This window comes from Garra rufa, chromosome 6, assembly GCF_049309525.1.
Source record: "Garra rufa chromosome 6, GarRuf1.0, whole genome shotgun sequence".
NCBI classification, from domain to species: Eukaryota; Metazoa; Chordata; class Actinopteri; order Cypriniformes; family Cyprinidae; genus Garra; species Garra rufa.
The window spans coordinates 32131010-32156819 of NC_133366.1; the positions used below are offsets into that span (position 1 = coordinate 32131010).

The 25810-nt window shown below is 33.8% G+C and overlaps 1 protein-coding gene across 2 annotated transcripts; it reads right to left on the reverse strand.

The window, feature by feature from the left end:
* Positions 1 to 137: 137 nt before the first annotated feature.
* uso1 (USO1 vesicle transport factor) lies at positions 138 to 25021 on the reverse strand. Of its 2 annotated transcripts, XM_073842925.1 has the most exons (25): positions 24794 to 25021; positions 24242 to 24328; positions 23223 to 23287; positions 23055 to 23131; positions 21522 to 21622; positions 21310 to 21412; positions 16888 to 16943; positions 16671 to 16791; positions 16399 to 16577; positions 16044 to 16184; positions 14228 to 14316; positions 13988 to 14142; positions 12492 to 12697; positions 11481 to 11501; positions 8309 to 8419; positions 7889 to 8007; positions 7122 to 7303; positions 6529 to 6650; positions 5051 to 5189; positions 4791 to 4954; positions 3287 to 3343; positions 3069 to 3167; positions 1561 to 1656; positions 1218 to 1433; positions 138 to 1091 (listed from the first exon to the last, which is right to left on the reverse strand). In XM_073842925.1, the coding sequence occupies exons 1-25, from the start codon at positions 24857 to 24859 to the stop codon at positions 1005 to 1007; spliced, it is 2859 nt and encodes a 952-aa protein (XP_073699026.1). In that variant the 5' UTR covers positions 24860 to 25021; the 3' UTR covers positions 138 to 1004. The 2 variants fall into 2 exon arrangements, with proteins under 2 accessions (XP_073699026.1, XP_073699027.1); XM_073842926.1 differs by lacking the exon at positions 11481 to 11501.
* Between the last annotated feature and the right edge of the window lie 789 nt (positions 25022 to 25810).

Here is a 25810-nt window from a genome sequence, read left to right on the forward strand (position 1 = left end):
CATGGTAAAATTATATTTGTGAATATTAGCAGTTGAATAGTCCTCCTCATTCTTCAAAGACAGCTGTATATGTAACAACACACCTATCAAGAACACAAATAAAAAAAAAACTTCATCTTAAAAAAAAAAAAATCACAGTCAAGCATTTATTTAGTTTATTCTAAGGAGGCTTGTTTATCCATAAATTAACCAAAGGCTAAATCAAATTTTGCAAAATAGCTCTCCAGTTTTAAAGGAACCTGAAAGTGTATCATCCCATCATTTGGTGGGACTTCAGCACTGTTATACTGAGGAACACACGGGTAGTAAGAACAGAATGTAATGCAAAGTGGGTTGAGTGGTGTTTGATCATTTGTAGATATGAATGTATGGGTGAACAATTCTGAAAACTGCTGACATTGGGGTACAGATGAAAAAAATAAAATAACAACAGCCATCTGACCAGGCAGCAATCTAATGCAAAACAGGAAATGGAAAAAATTTGAATGAGATGTTAAACAGAGTTCACTATGCACCTGAGCAGAGAAGGCATGTCTCACAGAACACATCCATCCATCATCAAGACACTCTCACAAGCTGTTAAAACTGTATGCAAATACAGACTTTCTCTGTGGTTTTGCACTATGTATAACAAAGAAGGAGCAATTTTTTTCTTTATTTTCCCCTCTCCATCATTAGTGCAAATAGTTTGCTACCAGAACATAAGCACTGGGAATGTTGATCAAAAATAAACTATTCTATTCATCTGTGTGTATTATCTGAATAAATTCAAAGCTTCTTTGAAATGAAATGGGTCTGGTTTAATTAATTGGATTGTTTTCCACTGCAAAATAAATTCTAAAAATTAAAATGAAGGAACGAATAAAGTAAAGAAATATGTGATTCTTCTAAAAATCAGAAGATCAGCTCTACGATCCAAAGCCTTCGATCTCTTTCTCTAAGCGTGTCAGTGACAAGTTAATATTAGCAGTCTTTCACATCCACTATTAGTTAATACTTTTTTTTTATTCATCACACTCTTCTTCCTCCTCTTCATCATCATCTTCATCATCAAACTGGTCTCTTGAATCCAAATCATCCTCATCTTCAATCTGCGGGAAAAAAAAAAAAGAAGTCAAATTAGAACCAAGAATGAGAAAAAGAAATGCAAGAATAGCTTCAAAATACACCACAAAACCAAGTGAAAACTATGTTTTGGAGAGCCGTGAGGGATGTACCGTCTCTCCCAAGTCCTTGAGTTTCTGTTTCAGGCTCAGAATCTTCTGGTCCTGGTCAGCAAGTAGCATGAGAAGATCGTCTTGCTCCTTCTTGGACTCCTGCACCTCCTGCTGCAACTTGCTCTTCTCTGCCTGCATGATGGCAGCTGTGCTCGTGGCTGAAGCAAGTTCTTTCTCCATCAATTCCTTACTCTCCGCAAGGGTTTTAACTTCCCCCTGAAAGAGTAGGACAGAAAAAAAGAACAAGTGTTAAACAGAAAATTATGTCAAATGTAAAATCACATAATATCAGTAAACGAGTGAATGCTGAAAAAAGGAAGGTGGCCATTCAAGGGCAAGTCACCTTGAGCTTTTGTGTCTCTGCTGTCTGAGCAGAGAGCCTGCTCTCTAACTCTGCAATCTTTTCTGTGTGAACACTATCTTCTCCTGGAACTGCAGCCTGTAAGAAAGACAATACTGAACTGAAAAAGCACAATCACTATAGTTTGAAAGTTTAGAGTCAGTAAGATTTTTTTTTAAAGAAATCATACATTTATTTAGCAAGGGTGCATCAAAAGTAACAGTAAAGACTTTTTTGTTAACCCTTTACAATAAGGTTCCATTAGTTAATATTAGTTAGTCTGTTAACTAACATGAATGAAGAATGAGCGATACATTTATTACAGTTCATAGTGCATTAACTAATGTTAACAAACAGCTTTTGATTTTAATAATGCATTACTAAGTGTTAAAATTAACATGAACTAAGATTAATAAATGCTGTAGAAGTATCATTCATTCTTAGTCATGTTAACTAATGTAGCTAACTAATGAACCTTATTGTAAAGTGTTACCAGACTTTTATATGGTTATAAAATATTTGATTTTCAAAGTCTTTCATCAAAAAATTTTTTACACAGGCACAAAATCAGCATATTAGAACATTTTCTGAAGGATCATGTAACACTGAAGACTGGAGTAATGATGCTAAAAATTTAGGAGTGCCATCACGGGAATAATCACATTTTAAAATACCTTGGAACAGAAAATTTAGTGCAATTTGGCAATTTACCTTGTGAACAATCTAGTTTTTTTTTGGTGAATTCACTATGAGATTAGTCACTAATAAAACTACTCAAAGTTTTAGTTAAAGTTTAATTAAATAATACATTAAATATAAAAAAATAAAATCATTAATATTTGGTGGCAAGTTCCTGTCTTACTGAGTAAATGAATCATTGAATCATTCATTACAACGATTTGTTCGAAGCATCTGATTCATTCAGAAATGAAGCAAGTCACTAAACGTATTTATAAATGGACTCGAATCACTCAAATGATTTGTTAAAAAACACGCAGATACATTCAATAACAAAACACTACCTTGTGTTGCTCAAAGATGCACAGTGTTTCTGCTGTGGCATTGTTTAGAGCTATTTTCGTTGCCATTCCAACTGCATTCAAACCGGCTACATCACGCAGTGAAACCATGCCCTCTAATGGCTTGTTTTTGTTTGTTTTTTGCAGAGTGAGTGACACATTGTTAAGATGACACATTGCAAATCCCTATTTATTTGACTGCTGCTCATGATGTGAGGTGTTGCTCTCGCTGTTGCTGTTTTCTTTATTAATTTAAATGTAGAAAACATTTTTACAATTTAGGAATTGATTAGAATTGTTAAAAGACAAAATCATGTTTTTTCCCCTCCACCTCTAGTGTACCGATTAAAAAAACCTGCCTAGGATAACACCATTAGACTGGATTTTACAATTTTGATATTGAAATATTGGAGGTCTGTGAGGATTCTATCTGAAGCTGAGACTACAGTGCACTGGACTGTATGGTCTGTACAATGATTGGAACACACTTACTGTGGTCTCGGATCCTTTGAGAAGCTCCTTTTTTTCACTCTGTAGTTTTGTGATCTCTGCGGTCTGGCTCTGCAGCTGAGCTTTTAGTAACTCCACCTCCTGCAATCAAAAAAATAAAAAAAACTTTTAACTCTTTGTTTTGTGTGTAAGTGTTTTATATGCAATCTAATATAAGTGTTTTGTATGTAATGTAATGAAGAAAAAGACTGGAATTTTACCTTTTTTAATTCTGTGACCTCTAAAGATGACCCCTCTGCTGGTACGCCCTCAGCTTTCTGTAGGGAACAAACCAAATATTTCCAAATATATCACTACTGTTCAAAGGGTTTTGAGTCAGTACGGTTTTTCTTTTATAATATTAGGCAGAACAACTGTTTTCTACATTATAACAGTAAAATGTTTGTTTTTTTGAGCACCAAATCAGCATATCAGCATACAGAATGATTTCCGAAGGATCATGAGACACTAACATTTCTTAACCATAGGATGAATAAATCAAATTTAAAAATACATGAAATAGTGCCTGTCAATCAGTTAAAAAAACCTAATTAATCACACATTTTTCTGAAATAAATCATAATTAATACCACATAACATTAACGTTTTTAAATATACTTTTAAATTGCAATCATTTCACATTCAAACTTTTATTTTAACAGAGAAACAACATAAAAGAGAATATATTTTTAATATTTATTACATTTTTTATGGCTGAAGGTGAGTATCACTGATACCAATATTACTGATGTCTTTATGAAATTGCTATTTTTTACCTCTAATATTTAACCATTGACTATAGCCATTCAACATTACCGTATAATTGAGAGGTATCAATTTGATCATTTATTAGACTTTTAAAAACAACGTCTAATTTAAGTGAACCTAAAAGAATCTTTACATAAATGTATTTACCTGTGCCCTTCGGCGAGTAAGAAATATAGAGAAATTTAATAAAGTTATCATACACTAAATACTAAATTAAATATAGATATATAGATGAATCCTTAAAGCTACAAAGGTTATTGATTTCCTCTTTTTTTCTTTGATTAATAGATATCAAAATAGCTGGGTTATTAGGTTATTTGGCTGCTATTACTTTAAGAGCTGCCAATGCTGAACGTGACGTGGATCTGACACGCATGCTCGTAGTTTTATTTGCGCTTTAACATGACATGATACGTTCTACAGTGAACACCACCCCATTTGTGTGTGCAATTGAAGTGCTAAAAGGTACATTATTTTTTACTGACATATGGCCTGACAACATCTTATCTGACCACAGTTCACTGTTGTTCTACTGAAGATCCACCCTTGTTACCTGTACCTTTCCTGTGCTCGTTTGACTACAACTGGGGCTAAAGTGAAGTAGGAGTGCGTGTTTGAAATGTCTTCCATTTGAAGTGGTTGTAAAGACATTCTGCGATTACATAAACACACTTCTTGTCAAGAAAAAAAGAGACAGAAGAAGCAGTTGTAAGTGGGGTGGCCAACACTAGTCCAGTCCCTGCGCTGAATATTTTTAATGCTGTTAAGCTGGAAAAATTAATCCCCTCCATTAACGCACTAATTTTGACAGCACTAATAGTTATTTTAAATTGCAATATTTTCCCAATATTACTGTTTTACTGAAATAACCCCAAACTTTGGAATGATAGAGAATGATACTGTAAGAAGAGAAAACCAATAGAAAATAAATTTAGATTTTTGAAAGACTGAACATACCAGGTTGGTTATTAGAGAGTCCTTTTCAGTCAGCTGTGTCTGCAGCAGCTGGTTTTGTCTTAGCAGTTCCTCAAGTTGTTCCCTAAGTTGGCTCAGCTCCTCTGGTTGCAGGCCATTCACATGTGCTGCCTCTGCCTGATTACTTGTCTGCTGATTATCTTTACCTACAGAACGTGAAGGAAGAACAGACCAATTGTAACAGTAATTTCTACTAAAATATTGCAAATACTATGGATATATATCTGATATTTGTTCAGTACCTAGTTTGAGTTTGAGGATGTTGTACTGATCTTTGTGCTGTTGGATCTGAGAGAACTGCTGTGTTATGGTGTTCTGCAGCTTTTCAGTTTGGGAAGTCAGCGATGTTACTTGCTCCTTCAGCTCATTTATTTGAGAATCCTGCAAGGGGATGAAAAGAGGATAAATGGAAAATGAATGTGTAATTTAAACATACGCATATTTTTAAAATGATTTTTTAAAATATATATTCAATATGTTATCCCTATGACAATTACAGCCCTTATATTACTATAATAATATTATCCATATTCCAAGCCAAAATACACAAGGATTCACTTCTCTGGATTAAGATCCAGTAGGGCAGCAATCAGAACTCTAAATAACCAAGTTAGTTATCTGTTTGACCATTCTTGGTCAGATTTTGCATACTTTCGACACAACAGGTTTAAAGGGGTCTTTTCACAAAAGTTGCTTAAGGTACATTGGCTGGATCACAACATAAATAATAATTTGAATTTAAGTGTATTGCCATATCAGCTTTATGGTAGGTACAGATAATATTCAAATATCAATAAACAGCATCTTATAAAAAGCACAGACAATTCTGTGCAACATGACTATTTTATACTTTACATGTACACTACCTGTCAAAAGTTTTTGAACAGTAAGATTTTTAAGTCTTTTCTGCTCACCAAGCCTGCATCTATTTGATCCAAAGCACAACAGCAACAAAAAAACAGTAACATTTTTAAATATATTTGTACTATTTAAAATAACTGTTTTCTATTTGAATATATTTTAAAATGTCATTTATTTCTGTGATTAAAGCTACATTTTTTGCATCATCACTCCAGGCTTTAGTGTCACATGATCCTTCAGAAATCATTCTAAGATGCTGATTTGCTGTTTTTATTATTATTATTATTATAAATATTTAAAACATTTCAGTACATTTTTTTCAGGATTCTTTGATGAATAGAAAGATCCAAAGATCAGCATTTATTTGAAATAAAAAGCTTTTGCAACATTATATACCATTCAAAAGCTTGGAGTCAGTATAATATATATATATTTTTTTTATTTTGGGAAAGAAATGATAAAAAAATAATACTTTTATTTAGCAAGGATGCTTTAAATTGATCAAAACATAATAAAGCATAATAAAGCAGCAAGGATCATGTGACTGGAGTAATGATGCTACAAATTCAGCTTTGAAATCACAGGAATAAATTACATTTTAAAATATATTCAAAGAGAAAACAGTTATTTTAAATAGTAAAAATATTTCAGAATTTTACTGTTTTCGCTGTACTTTGGATTAAATAAATGCAGGCTTGGCGAGCAGAGGAGACTTCTTTAAAAAAAAAAATCTTACTGTTCAAAAACTACTTGTTATAAAAATTGTGTTTATAATTATATTGTGAAATAATTTTTTTTCCAAAGAGACCCAAGAAAATTAAATACAATTACAGACAATATATACCTGATGTATTTTTACCTGTTCTCTAATCAACTCTTTGTACTGGGTTACAATGCTGTCATGCTGTTCTAGTGTTTTCTTCACCTCTTCTTCCTTTTTCTCCTCCTCGCTTGACCTAAGCACTGCTTTTGTTATCATACCTATGAACAAATAAAGAACCACAGAACATAAAAACATAAAACATTGTGGATGAGGTAAAAGAGTCATATTATGAGTAATAACATTTTTCTTGAAAGAAACAGCAACAGTATGGACTGTTTAATTCAGAGTGGATGAAAGATATTAACAAAATGAACATTTCATGAGGCACAAAATTGCAAGTGCAAAAAAAACAACAAGACACTTTAATACTAAACATAAAACGGCAATGTTAGGAATGTAGTTATTACTTGTTTTTGATGTTGGCTGGGACACATTAGCTTGGCTATATGCACCCCTGGACTCTTAAAGGAATTATTCACCCAAAAATGGACATTTTCAACAATGGAATTTCAATGGGTCTGCATCCCATTTAGACTTGAATTTAATACTGTGCACTTGTGATCAGATCACTGACAGATGTTAATAACAAGGGAAAAGAGGTATTACTTTGTGTTCAGGACTCTACTGACCTTCCAACTCTTTGACAAGTTTGGTGAACTCATGATCAAACAGCATGTGCTCCGGGGTGGAAAAGGCTGGCTGAGGTTTCTGAGCGGCACGGGAATACAGTTCGTGTTTGGTTATAAAGGCCAACTTCTCCACAAAGTTTTCCTTTCCTATGCGCTTCTCAATCAACTGCTTTAGCTTTTCTCTGTGGAAAGGAAATTAAAAATATTTACCAAAACAGTGAGTGATAGTGAAGGAGGGACAATTCTAAATGATGGCACTGGGGCAAATGTTATAAGAAGGGCTGTCAATGGTAAAATGTTAATTTATGATATTACCAGTGTTGGGGGTAATGCATTACAAGTAATGCGAGTTACGTAATAAGATTACTTTTTTCAAGTAACTAGTAAAGTAACGCATTACTTTTTCATTTACAAGAAAATATCAGTTACTTTTTCAAAAAGTAACGCCAGTTTTTCTCATTGCTGAAGAGAGTTGAACTTCCTTTTCATACAGTTCTACTTTACAGACATTAATTTACCTTTCCTTCAGTCTTTCCTTCAGTTTCCTTATTTATTTTACATTTTGGTGTGAAAGGGCTTTTACATTTGCTAAAAATCAAACTTTTTATATTAAAAACAAACAAGCAAGCCTGTCCAGATTTTAAAAGTACCGCAAAAGAAAATTAACGCATTACTTTCCATAAAAAGTTTCAATTTCATATGGGAGAAATATTAATAAAAGAAAGTATGAGTGAAAAGAGAAAAAAAATGGTAAAGTAAGAACATACTTAGTGTAATTCTCTAAGCTGTTGTCATTATAGTAGATACAAATGCCCAACAACAGAGCGCACAGACCCTGTACCAGTCGCTCATCCTCACCCAGGTTTTCTGAGATTTGACCTGTGAGCTGAAAACATAACTTAAGGAAACATAATGCACAGAGCCTCTGACGAACAAGTAACTGTACTTAATAAAATGACATCAATTATCAAAGTCCACACTGGTTGTTCTCTAGTCTTTGTAATGTGGTTGCTGTAAACAAATTCAATGACTAGCTGTGATCAGAACTGGTCACCTTGAATTATTCTAGTGAATTATTAACTAAGATTCAAACTTTATCATCACTGTACAATGAGATTAGTCCTACACTATTTGTGTACATCAGCAAAATAAATCAGGTGTGTGTGTTTGTATGGATAAAAGGATACAAAGGGAACATTGTCTTGATTGTGCAGGAAGTGCATGACAGCGATAGGACAGTTACTGATCCAAGTGCAGAGCAACATGAGGAGGCCGACCTTCGTCTGCACCCTACTGCCCTGTACACAAAAACAAAAACACAGTTATACAGTCTTATTCACACACTTATACTGCCATACACATTTATATTGAGATAATGCACATATTTAACATCTAAGAAATGAGCAAATAAGTTAAAGAAAATAGTGCAAGAACGTCACATAACATTGTAAAACATCTGTAATTTTTAATGAAAGTCATTTTAGAAAATATTTCCAAGGTCCTCCAAATCACATTTGCTCATTTCTGTAGAAATACAATAAACAGCAAGATTGCAAAGGGTTGCTTTTTTGAGTTAGAACTGAGCCGAGCAGTTGGAGCCCATCTAACCCTTGTCTTTGACCTGTTTTGCTTGCAATTAGACAGTTGATCTTACAAAAAAAACAATTAAACAAAAGGATTTTTTATTAATTAATTCACAAATAAAAAAAAATGAGAAGTATATATTGAAAAAGGTTTGTTGTTAAAAGGGTCAAATTGTATTCAACATCTATGAGTCAGAGAGAGTTGAGTGTGTGCGCTATTTGTTAGAATTACGAATTTCAAGTGACCTAAAAACCCAATCCATGTTCTATCACGGCATTCCTGCAATTAGTAAACTGTGACTAACAGATGCATTTTATTCAAAAGTCAAAGCAGAAGGTTAAAGGCTTTCCAAGCTTTAGGAATTTTCTGTAGTATCTACCTTGCACAAACACACGTACGCATGCACGCACGCAGACACACACACTCTTTTAGTTTATTAAAATGCCATCAGGACTATCTTAAAAAAATGTGATTAGATCTATGGCTTTCATTAATAAAACATAAAGGTGTAAAATATTTATAAGTTATGTGGAAAAAACAGCAGTAGGAAACATCAAACACAAACTCAAGTCCACTGAGATACTCGGAACACAAACACAAAATCTGGAGTGCCTCAATGTGTGAAACAACCTCTAAAGAGAGGACAAGAGTTGCATCCCAAAATATGCAATAATACACTATTCTAACACTACCATCTACATTATGAATTTTAGAAGAGTAGTGTGACTTCACCCAAAAATGAAAATTGGATGTTAATCTGCTTACCCTTTGGGCATCCAAGATGTAGGTGACTTTGTTTCTTCAGTAGAACACAAACAAAGATTTTTAACTCAGATAGTTGCAGTCTGTCAGTCATATTATGGCAGTCAATGGGCACCAAAACTTTGAGAGTAAAAAAACATACACAGACAAAACCAAATTGAACCCTGTGTGTTAAGACACAAAACAATCGGTCTGTGCAAGAAACTGAACAGTATTTATATCATTATTTACCTCTAATCCACCATTTAACAGTACTGAGCGCGTTCACAACAGTCGGCATGTGATGCGTCAATGTGCTCTGGCAATGTAGTTGGTGAAAAGTCAACACTCCCGGATGAGTTCACACAAGGAAATGTAATATTTTAGGTTTTAAGCGGTTCCCAGAATCAGGATAAGTACATTTAATTACCATTTTGAGTAGCCGCTATGCACTGTGTAAAGAATGAGTGATGTATACGCGCAACAGATCGCTTCCGCGCGTGCATCTACTATGGCAGATCACATTGACGCGTCACGTGCCAGCTGTTGTGAACGTGCTTAGGACAGTTGAATGTTGTGGTGGATCTGAGGTAAATAATGTTATAAATACTGTTCAGTTTCTTGCACAGACCGGTCGTTTTGTATCGTCACAAGCCACAGGGTTTAATTTGGTTTTGTCTGTGTATGTTTTTTTACTGTCAAAGATTTGGTGCCCATTGACTGCCATTATATACATGACAGACTGCAACGGTTTGAGTTAAAAATCTTTGTTTGTGTTCTACTGAAGAAACAAAGTCACCTACATCTTGGATGCCCTGGGGGTAAGCAGATAAACATCCAATTTTCATTTTTGGGTGAACTATCCCTTTAACATTTTTACTACACAGAACCATGCAATATTTCTCATTTGCAGATAATTATGTCAAATGAATGTTCCGCCTCTCCCCTTCTTAAAGAAAGCTGTGATTGGGTTCAAAACACACTTTGTATTTTTTGTCAAAGACACAAACATACTTGCATTAGTTACACTACCATTCAAAATGTAAGTCTCTTATGCTCACCAAGGGTGTAATTATCGATGTCACACGTTCCTTCAGAAATCATTCTAATATGCTGATTTGGTTTAAGAAATTTAAGAAATTTTTCTTATTATCAATGTTGAAAAGTTTTTCTTCTTAATATATATATATATATATATATATATATATATATATATTTTTTTTTACAAAACATTTCATACCTTTTCCCCACAAGAACAGCACTTAATTAATTAGTTATTAATATTATAAATGTTATTACTCCCTCTATTGATCGGTTGAATGTGTCCTTGCTGAAAGCATATTTCTTTCAAAAAACTTTAGAATGGTAGTGTATAATGGCAATAATTTGCAGTTTGAATGGGAGCATGAACATTTACGTTCAAACACTATGCAGTAGGTTTTATATGCTTCAAGTTTTCAACAATTTTTCAAAGATACAGCGTTCATAAGTGCAAGCTTATGTGAATACTGGGTTTTAGGGGTTAAAAAAGGCATACTGGAAATTTTAAGTAATAAGCAACTTGTCAGTGTTAAACTGCAGTTCTAAATCATGACATAAATAAGAGATGCTGGGAGAGAGTTAATTGCTAAAAATCTGATATAAAATAATCAACATGTTTATAATAACAATTTGTAAACAGCAAAACAGGAAAGTACTGGGCAGCAGAAAAAGCAATCAGAAAAATTAGTTTTAAGCGAATATATACTGTCATTAACTCATTGGATTTGCAGCCACCTGAAAATGGGTGAATAACAGTACAGATTTCAAAGACTGAGTCTGAAACATCTGTATCTTCCAGAACAAGCCCGAAAGACCAGAGCATGCAGTCAGCAGTTGAAAATCAAATGGTCAAAGCCAGGGTCAGTAAGGAGACAAAACAAACAGGGCAGAAACAGCAAACAGAAGGAACACAAAACACCTAATAAACCCCCAATGTGGAAAATGAGGCCAAGCCACACCATCACATCAAACTGTCCACGCTGAAATACTCACCCTTCGGTTGAGCTTATCACCCTGCAAAAACCACAGCACATTTAACGTTGAAATTAAGTGACAACCACAAGCTACCATCCCCAAAAATTGGGACACCTACACCACACCTGTTGAAAAAACAGCTTAGACCAGTATGAACTTGATGGTCCAGGCCTGTTTATGCTAGTTTGGTGCTGGTCTAACCACGGGCATAACCACCATAGATATTAAGGGGGACAAATCAATTAGAAATGGCCAAATTGTAACAAACTGCATTCAATGTTTTACAGAAACAGAGCGCAAATGAAACAGTGAAACAGTGTTAGGCAAGATTTAGTAAATATTTAAGTGATTTACAAAATAAATGACAAACAGTAATATTTAATGATTAAAAACTCCTCAAACATTTTTGTCAAATTTCACACTTTTGAATAAAACATACATGCTATCACTCACGTGATTCTGATTCATGTAATTTTTTTAATGAATGTTACAAAACAAGAAGGCATTTTTGTGTGATTGCAACATATTAGGCATATAAATAAGAGAAATGGTGCTTATTTTAAAAAAAGCATTATTTGCAAATGGTTTCAATTAATTACTTTGCAAAAAAAGTATTCTTCTTCTTATAAAGTTTTTCTTTATTTTCTTAAATTTAAACTTGTTATTTATTTAATTCCTTTAAATTAAATAATCATTACTGGTTCTCCCCAATGTTCAAGACATGGTTATGGCCTTGGGTTTAGCTGTATAGCCATGCTGCTAGTTGAAAAAGGTGAACTTGATGGTTAGCTTGAGAACAAACAAGCACACCAGCACCCCATGCAGTAGACCAGCAACCAAAAAAACACAACATATTTTGGTCTTTTCAACAGTGATTGTCCGAAAAAAGAGCCCAGATACGATAGAATTACTGAGGCAAAAAATTAAAAATCAATATCCCTGACTAAAGTCCATGAGCTCAAAGCCTTAAACCCAAACAGCCATGGATTCTAACACACACCGCTACATTTTGAGGCTGAGAGAGGGTACCTGGGACAGAATGTTGGTGCACTGCTGGAGAAGTGAAACGGGTGGTTTGCCGAGACTGGTGGCCAATTGTACCCGCAGTAGCTGTTCTTTCTGGGTGAGGTTATCCTGCAAAGCATGAGCCAGAGCCACAGCAGCACACCAGTTTGACAGAGAGTCTGCTGAGAACAGACCTCCACACAATAGCTGTCCCGCTGAGATAGAGTTAGCTGAGGGACAGAGAACCAGGACATGTGTCATAAAAAGTACACATATGACAAAAGAAACATTAATAAAAAAAAAAGTATAACTAGTATAAACTAAAATATAGACAGTGAAAATAACCATTCGAAAAATAACCACCAAAGTTATTTAAATTAAGTGAAGTTAAATTAAAATTTAAGTAAAGTGAAATTATAAGAGAATAACACACCCAACACTGGGACACAGCTTTTGGACAGAGAAATTGTCCTTCTACTGTTACCATGTATAAATCACATCCAACTGAAGTCATGGGATCCTTGAAAAGTCGACACGAAGACATCCATTCAAGGGATAGTTTACCCAAAAATGAAAATTCTGTCATTAATTACTCACCCTCATGTCATTCCAAACCCCCAAGACCTTCGTTTGTCTTGGAACACAAACTAAGATATTTGCAGAGAGCTTTCTGACCCTCCAAAGACAGCCATGCAACTTTTTTTTTTTACTAAATTAACTAAAATAACGACTTGGTAACACTTTACAATAAGGTTCATAAGTTAACATTAGTTAACCACATTAGTTAACATGAACTAATAATGAACTGCACTTATACAGCATTTATTAATCTTTGTTAATGTTAATTTCAACATTTACTAATGCATTATTAAAATCTTGTTAACATTAGTTAATGCAGTGTGAACTAACATGAACAAACAATGAACAACTAAATTTCCGTTAACTAACGTTAATGAAGATTAGTAAATACAGTAACTAATGTATTGGTCATGGTTAGTTCATGTTAGTTAATACATTAACTAATGTTTAACTAATGAACCTTATTGTAAAGTGTTACCAACGACTTTATTTAACAATACTTCTCCTCCGCATCACCCTAGCGGCATTTTGGAAAGTACCATGATGCATGAGCGTTCTTTGATCTGCACATGGTACTCTCCAAAATGGTGCAACGGTGGCGCGGAGGAGAAGAATTTTTGAATAAAGTCGTTTTTCAGGTTTTTTTTGTGCACAGAAAGTATTCTCGTAGCTTCATAAAATTACGGTTCAACCACTGATGTCACATGGACTTTGTCAATGTTCTTGGTACCTTTCTGGACCTTGAACATGGTAGGACCCTTGCTGTCAATGTAGGGTCAGAAAGCGCTCGGATTTCACTAAAAATATGTTAATTTGTGTTCCGAAGATGAACAAAGGTCTTACGGGTTTGGAATGACATGAGGGTAAGTAATTCATGAATGAATTTTCATTTTTGAGTGAACTATCCCTTTAATGGCATAACTAGTCAGGGCAACCCTTACCATCTATAGTGGAGGGCAGCAGTGTGGCTACAATCTCTCCCTGTCCTTTTTGATTCTTATACAGGAAGCATTGGAAGCAGTAAAGTACAGCACAGCGGAGAACAAACGGCTGTCTCTCGTTCACCATCGACATGAGCAGAACCACAATTGCAGGCCTGGAGAAAACAGCCAATATATTCATATTACCAACTCTTCCTTTTTGGGTTACTATTTCAATACATTTTTAAGGACAAACCAGACCTTGGTGGATTGGATGGTGCATTAACTGATGCAAAGTAGTCCTGATTCACTTCAGATCCACGTATGACTTCTGACACAGTATTGATGGTCTGCAAAAGAAAGACAAATAGAAAATACTTAAAACATTTCAGTTGGTAAATCATTTAATAATTGGAATTGGTACAGTATTTAATACAATTAACTCTTCCCTGCCAAACTGAATTTTACAGGTTTCCATGTTTTCACTGTTATACGCTTGGGACGCTATTACGCATCTCCCAAATGACTTCAGAATCTCATGATCAAAAACACAGTAATCTCATATGTAAGCAGATGCATATTAAAAATAATGTGATAATCAACAATAAACAGCATATAAATGAAAACTGGCTAATGTTACCAAGTGCAATGTCGATCCAGAAAGTGGTAAAGACTGTGCAAGCTTCGGGGGTGCTAATGGAAGTGATCTACTGCAACTTTGCTTTGATCATCATACTAAATATGATCTAGATGTAGCATTTAAAAAAAAAATGTGTTCATAAAACAGAATCTTTGAAGCTATAGTAAAACAGTTTTTTTCTCAATTTTTTTTTTCTTTCTTTGTTGCATTGCATGTTTAAATATTCATGCAGCAAAATACTCTGGTGACCATTCAATTTTACTGAAATTATAAAAAATTTCTGGTGGTGGCTGGCAACTTTTTTCAAAAACACTGGTGAGGAAAGAGGTAAAAATAACTGCATAAGTAAAAAAACAGCGGCTTTGTGTACATGGCACAATACCACACTTTTTTTAACTGAAAAACAGTTATAGGCTGTTCACACAGAACGTGTTTTTGATGGTTTTGCTAACAACTCGCTTTTTTAGTATCTCGCATGTGAGCGCAGCATTTTTAGAAGGCTGTGTCAAGTTGAAATTAGTTCCACTTCTAGTTCCACTACTCAAGCCTTGCAGTTTTTAAACACAAAAACACATACTGTGTGAATGACCTCTTACTTTGTAAGTGCTTAATAGGGATCCACTTCTTTGATCAGTGGTTTTACTATCTGATGTACCTACACTGGTTGCTATAGTGATGATAGGCGATGAGGGCATGATGTCAAGGGACTTTAACAATAGAGAGCTATGAGAATGATAAGAGATGACAGAAAAAAAAAAACCTCATGGCATCTCACTGCAGTTCTGAACTCATGAGGTGCATGAGAGAACATAGTCGATGCAGAAAACTTGATGTCCGCACATTGAAATTATTCACTACTGCACACTGAACGACAAAACAAATGAACTTCAGAACGGATTTGGGCAGTTAAATTCAATAGTATTGTTCGAAATCCTCTACATGTGACTAAATATTGTGGTAGGTGACTAAACAATGTCCACTGGCTAATAAGTTAGATTTTACTTGCCAGTGATTGAGTTAAAAATATGTTTAGCACAGATATATTTTCACTTGCCTTGCCTACACTACACTCTAAGTGCTTGAGAGTTTCACTCTCCGTCTTTATAGTACACTAATCCTATTTGTGACCCTGGACCACAAAACCAGTCATAATTCACACAGGTATATTTGTAGCAAAAGCCAAAAGTACATACAAAAGATCATGTTACGTGAAGATATTTTGTAAATTTCCTACTGTAAAAATATTAAAACTTAATTTTTGATTACTAATATCCATTGCTAAGACCTTCGTTTGGAGTCAAAGGGGACTGCTTTCATAGTAACTGAAGTACACTATGAATAGCTATTGTGCTCAACTGTGCACTAGACAGAGAGTTGGATCATTGGTCTTAAGTGTGAACTAGGCCAATGAGAATAAGGTTTTGACAGCAATCTGACCTCTGTAAGAATGTCTGCAGGAACACCTGTGGCCATGAGGATGGTGCAAAGCTGCTGGAGGAGACCACACTGGAACATGGCCTTCTGACAGCTGGCTGTGGCCCCAGGAGAATTCACTGGAGAAACCATCACTCGCACCAGCTACAGAGACAAAACACAATTAGAGATTTTAACTCATCTTCACATAACAAAACAATGCTCACTGACTTGAGTTGCTTTATGCAACATGGAAATGAGCCTTTTAATACAAAAGAATCATTAGCCACTAGAAGAAGAGGAAAGTGCAGTAAACAAGCTATTTGTGCTATAAAAACAAAAAAAACTGTGAATTTATGATGGATCCTTCATATCAGACCTGCAGCATTAGATGGAGGTTGGTGACCTTCTGTGCTGACCAGCCAGAGTTGTCATCCCCCACCTCAAACCACGACTTCATCTTTTGAATATAGGAGCCTTCTTTAAAAAAGTTCTGGTTGGAGCTATTGTTCTTCAGGAGGTTGAGCAACAATAAGAGACAGTCCTCCACCACAATACCTGTGAGGTGAAGATGTAGATTATTGAACAATCGTTGGAAATTCATCTGTCATTTTCTATATTAAAAATAAAACGTGTTTGTTAACTGTATACCTCCGTCACTTGAACCCTCCTCTGTGATAATTTCAAGAAGTCTCTCAAATGCATTTTCAAAAGCCACAATTTTCTGGATTGCAGTGTTGCCTTTGGTTAGCTGCTGCAATAGTAGGAGACCCTTAATGGGGGGGAACAAAAGTAAAATTGTTTATTTTAACTGCAAAAGAGACTTCCTGTACAAACACTTACGTTAATGTAAAGCAATAACACTTACATCATTACGGATAACTTCTCTGGAGTCAGCAAGGAGATCCATTAACCTGGACACTCCTATCAAGTGTGAAAACAGAGCAACATTAGAAACCAGATATTTAGAGAAGAACACATATAGCTTTAAATAATGATAATGGTGAACACTTAACAAAAGCCACACAGATAAAATGAAAAAATTTAAATAATTGTGTGAGGGACAGAAATACAGTTTACAAAACGCTAAAAATATTTTCTGGTGGCCAAAGCAATGAGTCATTTGATCATTAACACAGCAAGAACATTAATATTAGGAAATATTTTTAAAATAAAATACTTTAAAGTAAAGTATTTTAAATGATACTACTTTTAAACAGTAGTATAGTCAAAAACAGACGCTCATAAGATGACTCTGGACATACTCCAATCACATGTATTAGTCTTTAACCACTAAACCTATCCTCAAGCTACATTTTAACAGCGTTTGTGGTTAATTACATTTTGGGAGTGGCATTTATCAAGGGATAAAATGAACAGGGTGTTGCAGCTTTGTCACATTGTTTGCTTGCAGTATACACTACCAGTCAAAGGTTTGGACACACTTCCCCATTCTCTTTGAAGGGTAATGTGTTCAAACTTTTGACTGGTAGTGTATATTGGATGTTACATTGGAAGCAAGCAGTGCAATACCTAGCAAATTCAAAATCATTTTAAATGACCACCTTTGATTTGGTTCAAAAATTTCTTTAGGTATCAGGAGATGTTTTTTAAATAGTTAAATTGCCCAAAAATGAAAGTCAGTAGGGACCAATGTTCAGATAAGATTAATGTGTTCAGGAAATAAAGCAAGTGAGGGTGAGTAAATGAACACAAAATTATACATTTGGGGTGACTTATCTCTTCAAGTACTAAATTTTAGGTGCCCTCAAGAACATTACCGCGGGAAGTAGGGGTGCTGAGGGTGCTGCAGCACCCCCCGGCTCGGAGCTAAAGAAAAAATGGGGGTGCTGGGGGTGCGGTGTTAAAAATAAATATATGTAAAATTTATAACAAAAAATAACTAAAACTAATTTCATTAATTCGAATATTCATTAAAATTAATCGGAAAAAAAATATGAAAAAACAATAAGCAACAATTGTCGCTTGATGTCACCGCATCCGTTATTGAAGATAAAAATACACCAGTCAACATGGCACAAAAACGCATTTCTGATTTTTTCGCGAAGCCCAAACAAAATAAAAAATTGTATCTTATAAACTTTTAAGCTTGTAAACTTACTTGTATATAATCATTTGTTGCCATTGATCATATTTTTTCCTGTAACACCAGTGCTTAATCTGTAAATGAATAATTGCTGGATCCAAAACACTAGTTAAAAGGCGCTGTGACCAACACTGACAATACAACTTAAGTTTTACCGGAACATTCAATTCTGCATGGACTGCAGCCTTTGGCACAAACCCTGGGTCAAAAATAGTTCAGCAGGATAATGGAAAATGTAAGTTACATTAAAAATAAAAAGTGTTGTCATAAAAAAAATACAATCATAGTCTATATATGAAAGGTATAAATATAAAAAATATATCTGTCTTAAATAATTAACACATTTAAAACCGATGTAAGGTGCGGCGCTGCGCAAACAAGTTCATGAAAAGGAAACCGAGAACCGACATGACAGAACGTGCATCCTGTGAGCGTGCAAAAATAACACTTAGCGGAATTATGTCCAACAATTTCTGTATGACCAAAAATAGTGGAGTATTTTATGTTTTAGCTATTAGATCGCGCCGGCGCCTCGCGCGCGCACACCACATATTCTAGCAATTCAATTTGACATTGCAGTCTGTACATTATCAAAATAAAATACAGTCAATCAAACATTTAAAATATTACTCTGGTCAATTTAAATAGTCCGTAGCCTAGTATAATTGGTCCACTCTGCTGTTATGCCAAGCGCATTTTTGCCCATCGATATAGGAACGTAAAGTACAAAGCCTACATTATAAATAATAGTTTATCATTCAAATACAATGCGAATATGAAAACACTTGGATTTGTGCCGAATTACAGAGGTAAGTGAGCCCAACGCCTGGCATTTTTAGTTTCGTTTTGTTTATATATTTTGTTTCATTCGTTCTGTTCTGAATACCTTAAATGATTTGTTTTGGAGTCAGGGTAACTAACTTATAACTATGTTTATAGTGCTTATAATTTTTATACATAATAATATTTCGCTTGATTTGGTATTATTTCTAATATTACACTCTCTCTCTAAACATTCCGCTGCTGATTATTATTATTAATATGAATTAATATGAAACTGAAGTTTTATTAACAAAATTACAATTTTGTTAATAAAATTTGTAACGCAAATAAAATGGATTTCCACTTTTAAAACATAGTTTGTGGTTCATTATTATTAAAACAAATCAGTCATAAAATAGTTCAATGGAAAATTCGCATTTATTAAACATCTAACTCTTATTAACAAAATGAAGAAGACTAGCTTATACTTGCATTGTAACCTAAATGGTTTCCCTTATTTAAAACGAATACTTAATTTGTGGTTCAAGGTTTTTTTTTTTTTTTTATGAAAACAGCAACAATAAAGACCAGCTCAGTTATTTTAAATGAAGAAATAATTATTAATAAATAATTATTAAATAAATTAACAATAGGCAAAACTCGACCCCCCCCTTTTTTTTTTTCCTCAGCCCCCCCTGCTCAAAATACGTTCCCGCGGCTATGCACAAGAACATATGTGAAACTAATGTGAACAGCACCTGTGAATAAGTATGCTTAATTAGGATTCGCAGTTGTTAGACTACAAAGACGAGGCTTCTGAATCCTAATTTACTACTGCATTCATGCGTTTTCTATTTATAACCAAGCCCAGTTTGAATTTTAAATGAGAATTTGAGGGCTATCATTCTTAACTGTGGTAGTCTATTGGATCACATTGGTTTGTCTGTCATATACAGCACAGTCAACAGCACCTCATTTTGTAGACATCTCAGCTGGTTTTTAATTTCATATTCAGATTCATATTCATATTCAGACACATTAAGACGGCTAATTAAATATGTAAAATGTTATAATATATACACTCCGACATTTTTTTTGACTCTTATGCTCATTAAGGCTGTATTTATTTTAACAAAAACACAGTAAAACAGTAAAATAGTGAAATATTATTACAGTTTAAAAGAACTGTTTTTTATTTTAATGTGAGACATGCTTCTTCAGAAATCTTTCTTATCCTGATTTGGTGCTCAATAAACATTCCTTACTAATATCCATGTTGTGCTACTCAGTGTTTTTGTGGAAAAAAAAAGATTTGATCAGGATTTTATGATGAATAGGTTTTATTTGAAGCAGAAATCTTTTAGAATATTATAAGGGTCAAAGACGTTGTGCCACGTTTTACAAAATGTACAAAAGTGATTTTATGTCCATAGAAAGCACATTAAATGTAAGTAAAGTGTCTACTTTTAAGGGTTCAAATAAGTTTTTGGAGAATAAAATTTCACAATTTGGTTCAATTAATGCTACATTGTCATTCAGTGTAACACTATATTTATGTAACAATTCAAACAACATGCTTATTCTGTGCATATTAAAATATATAAATGATTAAGGGAGCATATTAAATTTGATTGTGTTTTAAATGAGTAAAAAAAATCTTACTGACAAATGGGCAAAACCTAGGATAGTGGCAAGTAAAAAATTTTTTTAAATTACAACTAATTAGTATTTGGGGTGAAAGTAATTTGTCTTTTTTGTTGTAAATATGCCTGACAAGACTCTTACACTGAATTACATTTTAGTGGGTGTCTTCTGTAAATTAGGGGAAAATGTATGATATTTATTTGGCTCAGAAAAAAACAAAACAAAAATGCAATGAAATTAAAGAGAAAATGTTTTAATATTTAATAATTTTTTTTAATAAAAACAATTTAAAGCAGCATTACACTTCTTGTTTTTATGATTAAACCCGTTTTACATCTTTGACCAATTAATGTGTTTATTGTAAAACAATAAATCACTGCCCCTATACTTTTGAATGGTAGAGTTTAATTTGATTTTTTTGCACCTTCAGATTTCAGATTTCCAAATAGTTATCCATACATCAATGGAAAGCCTATTTACTCAGCTTTCAGATGATGTATAAGTCTCAATTACAAAAAAATACCCTTATGACTGGTTTTGCGGTCCAGGGTCACATATATGAAACATGATAAAATATTCATTGCAAATGATAATTCATTCATTATTTGAATTGAGAAAAAAAAAAAGTTATATCACAAGAACCTGGCGTGTAATTATTAATGTTTTCAAACAAAAGCAGACCATCAGTACCAGCAAATAGTTCTAAAAAAATCAGACACATCAATTTTGCAATGATGCTTTCCTAATTACAAGAGAAGAGGAAATTTTTGGACTAACCCATTGGGCTGACCAGGATGATGCCTTGGACCTGAGCACACTGGTTTTTCAAAAGTGCAGTTAGGAGCTTAACACCTGGCCAGCGGACATGGAAATCAAACTCCTACCGTGGGCAAAACAAACAAACAACATCAGGAATATGTTAAAGAAATATGAAAAGCAACAAGAAGACAAAAGTATAGTTGGCAGATGACATATTAGTTCTAGCTTACCTCCAACAGTGTAAGGAGAAGTGTGATATTATCTGATTCCTGGACAAACTTTTCAGTAAACTGAGCTCCCATATCATCCTCCTGCTTTTGCTGGTTCTCCTCTGAAAAGAGAAAATGAGATGCAGAGAAACTTATTCTTTGCCGTTTTTACTTTTCTTGGACTATTTTAACATAAAAAAGTGCAGGGAGCAACACAAAATAGATATGGAAAGATAAGAAAATGAAAAAGGAGATACTGTGTGCTAAATCTGAACAACCAAAAATTGCTTTTAGTACATATGTTATCAAGGCTCCAGATGGAAGAGCAGTGGAACATGTCTGCTGACAAGAAGCGTATTAATACAAAGAGGGATAGAAAAAAGCACATTACACACAAGTTAGGAAACTGCAGAGAACAAACTAAACTTAACTAAAATAAAATAAAACTGCACACCAGTTAAAGCTTAACCTCTCCCACACAGAGAAAAATGTATTACAATAAATGCTATTAGATTAGGACAAGACAAAGACAAGGACAAGTGCAATTTTCTTTCCTTTATCCAATAGAAATTTGATTTTGGGCTCTTTATTAAAAGTAAATACATTAACACAACCTAATAAATAAATAAATAAATAAATAAATAAATATTCCCCTATATTTAAGATGAAACCATACACTAACTCGAGTTATTATTAAATAATTGTTAATTACTGTTGATTTGTTTAATTATGATTTTTTATTAATGGTCATTTTTTTTTATTTTACTTTTACTGACAAATTCATTATAATTAATTTGGAAGTCCACAAACAACAACTGAACTATGTAATCTTTGATTGAGCTAAACAGGTAAATAAGGAACAACTGTCTGCCACCAAATCTAAAGTAATCAATTTAACAAACTGATTCAAAGAAATGTTGTCATTGAATTGATTCAATGAAAGGTTTTGCATCATCTTCTAATTTCCCAGCCAGCAGCAAAAACTACTGTTAAAGATACATAATCTGCATATGACCGGTTTAAAAACATCTGGATGTGTTGTAAATTAGATTTGAGTTTTAATTCATTTACACTTTTTTTGAATGTAATTGAACGTTTGTTTGAACCAGAAAGAACTGCTAGAGTCATTACACTGTAATATGTAAAATATCTAAATGTTGCCGTTTTATGGAATTGGGAAAACTGTGAATTTCCCTGAGTATCAAATGCATAGCGGAGGTATTCTACAGGGATTTAAGCATGGATGGGCCAGTGGTTAGACAGCATCATGCACAAAAAAGTGCTTTACCTTCAGAATCATCTGTTGGATTAAACATGAAAAGAAAAAGGAGGAGGATCAGATATACAATATTTCCCTTCTCATCAAACATAAACTGCAAGAGGGAGACTAGTAACAGACTGAAACAAAGGTTTTATGGATTGTAAGAAGATTGTAAGAAAAAAATTTATTTGGAATAAAAAAATAACCCAAAATTACCCAAGATGGTTTATGAACACTGAAACAAATCAATTAAAATCCCATTGAAATATCTGAAGCAGACAAAAAAAACATACCTGGTTCCTCCTCTTCGTCACTGCAAACAATATTGTACAAAGTGTCCAAAGCATAACCTAGGATTTCAGTGTCTGACCTGTTTTAAATGAACATCAAAGACAAGTCATAATATGTGGGTAATGTCTTTACAATGAATGTAAAATTTTTGACCAAAGTTTGAAACATACCGGTCAGTCTGAAGTATACGAACCAAATGATCCATAGCCATTGTGCCAACCTCCATACGGTATTTCTGCAATCAAAAATCTACTTGACACATGTTCTACAATCAACTCAGTGTATATATTTCTGTCAATACAAAAATTTCATTCCCGAGACAAGTGTTTTAGAGATATAGGAGAAAGTATTTTATCACAAAAAAGGCAGGTTCATGAAATATAAATCATTTAGTGAGATTTATGCATCATATACTGTAATTCTTATATTTTGATATTCTATTCATTGTAATATCGCCTATGTATTATAAACAGTGCCTAATGTATATAGACTTATTATCAACTTTTTCCCAGCATCTAACTAATTAAATAGATCATTACAGCTGTGCAGTACTTCACATAATAACACCTATAAACCACATTACTATGCAACTGCAATAGCATATTTTTATTTAAGTTGCATAGCTTATTGCTTAGTTACACCATGCTACAGTATGTGAAAGTAAATAAACTACTGTTTGCGGTAGTAAGATAAAAAAAAAGTTTTCGAAAGAAATGTCTTATGCTCACAAAGGCTGCATTTATTTGATACTTAAAATAGCTACATTATGAAATATTATTATAATTTAAAATGACTGCTTTCTATTTAAATATATTTTAAAATGCAATGAATTCCTGTGACTACATAGCTAAATGAAAGAAAAGGAAAAAAGGAAAGTAAAAGAAAAGGAAGACAAGGCAAGGAAAATTATCAGCAGCCATTACTCCATTCTTGAGTACCACACAATCCTTCAGATATCATTTTAGTAATAATATACTGATTTGCTGCTCAATAAAAATTTCTAAATTATCAGTGTTGAAAGCAGATGCGCTACCTAATATTTTTGTTAAAACCATGATACATTTTATTTGACAATTTGTGCTGCATTTAATTTCCTGCCTTACTAACCCACATTTTAAAACGGCAGTGTACAACACCCCCAATATCTCATTTACAAAAATCGACATGAAAAGCAATAATTGCTGGTCACCTTGGACAGGGATTTGAGGGCACGGACAGCATCTCTTCGATCCTCCAACAGGGTGGATGAAGCGACTCGGTCACACAATTTTTGAATCTGTCAAAACAGACACACAAGAACAGTTTGCAAATGCCTTGTCACTTGGATGGCATAAAGTAAAGTACAATTATCCATACTATAAAATTATACACATCACTATATATATATATATATATATATATATATATATATATATATATATATATATATATATATATATATAGCACGTTAAACAACACACATGCAGTCTAACTGAACATATGTCATTCAAACTTCCTTTAGTTTATATGAAGGTTTAAGCATACACATAAATACTGCCTGATTGGGAAATGTCATTCATATGCTTCATATGATTCACATGCTTCGTATATATTCATGTTTATACACATACAACTGCTGACCTGTTTAGCCATATGTAATGTTTGTCTTTTACCTGATAAGCAGTTACTTTCAGTTGTGTATAAACTGTATTAATTTGTATTTGTTCACACGTTTATTTGCTTGTGCAGTAAATAAACTCACTGTTTCTGCTCCAGTCGGCTGTTGGCCTGTTGGATGCCTTCCCACTACTTCCCAGATGTAATTCATCCTGCTATGTGTCCGCTATATGTAATATTTCAAACGTCGATATTCAGATAGATTAAACGTTTGTTAAACTAAAAGAATTTCCAGGACAGGCAGGGAGTAAATGTCATTAAAAACAGCAGCTGCCTGATGTTGATCTCTCAACACAACAGCACCCAGCCCGGAACTGACTCGGACGCGCATGCGCAGAGACGTGGCGATACGTGGCTGACCACAGCGTCAATGACGATTTTTTAAAGAGACAGTTACACATAAACACCATGTTGATTAACTATATTCTATGAAATTATTCATTGGCCAACATCTCTTCATCTGTAGTAGTTTTTCAAGTAATAACAACAATAATAAAAATTGTAAATTATTTAATTGAAAAATCTGTAAATGTCGTGTAGAATGTGTGGTTTTGTGGAGTAATACTTAAAAGTTAATATAGAGATTTTGCACTTACATCAATATTTGGTCAGTTACCCGGATGTGCGGCCATATTGGCGATACTCAGATGTAAACAACATGGATTGCATGGTTAATGTATTACTGAATATTAATGTACTACTGAATGCTAATTTATACTGTCTAAACCACGGAAAAACCGTGTGGAAGCTGCTAAAATCACATAGAGAAGGACTTAGTAAGCAGGAAAGGGAATATTTTGATAAACTAAAGTTAATAGGTGGTAAACATACGTACAGGCAGTTTTAATTCAAATATTAGCCTAATTTTTAACCCACCTGATCTGAAATGATAAGAACAAACACAAATGTTGTCAAGATTCTTGCCCTGGAAATCCTGGTTCAGTTTGGTCAACCACAAACACCTTTTGTTCCTCATAGAGTTTTTTGCACTCTTCTGCCGGTATGATTTAGTACAGCCCAAAACATGACAATAATTGATCATTTTCAGCAGCAATAATCAGCGAGTTTCCTTCGGTTCAGTGGCATTGTTTACTGTCAGTGC

Excerpts from the sequence above, each read along its gene's own strand:
- uso1 (XM_073842925.1), bottom strand. The coding sequence starts at position 24,859 with ATGAATTACATCTGGGAAGTAGTGGGAAGGCATCCAACAGGCCAACAG. Across the intron at positions 23,132-23,222 it reads CGTATACTTCAGACTGACCG|GTCAGACACTGAAATCCTAG; the intron begins GTATGTTTCAAA and ends CATTTAAAACAG. Across the intron at positions 16,185-16,398 it reads ACCTCCATCTAATGCTGCAG|CTGGTGCGAGTGATGGTTTC; the intron begins GTCTGATATGAA and ends TTGTCTCTGTAG.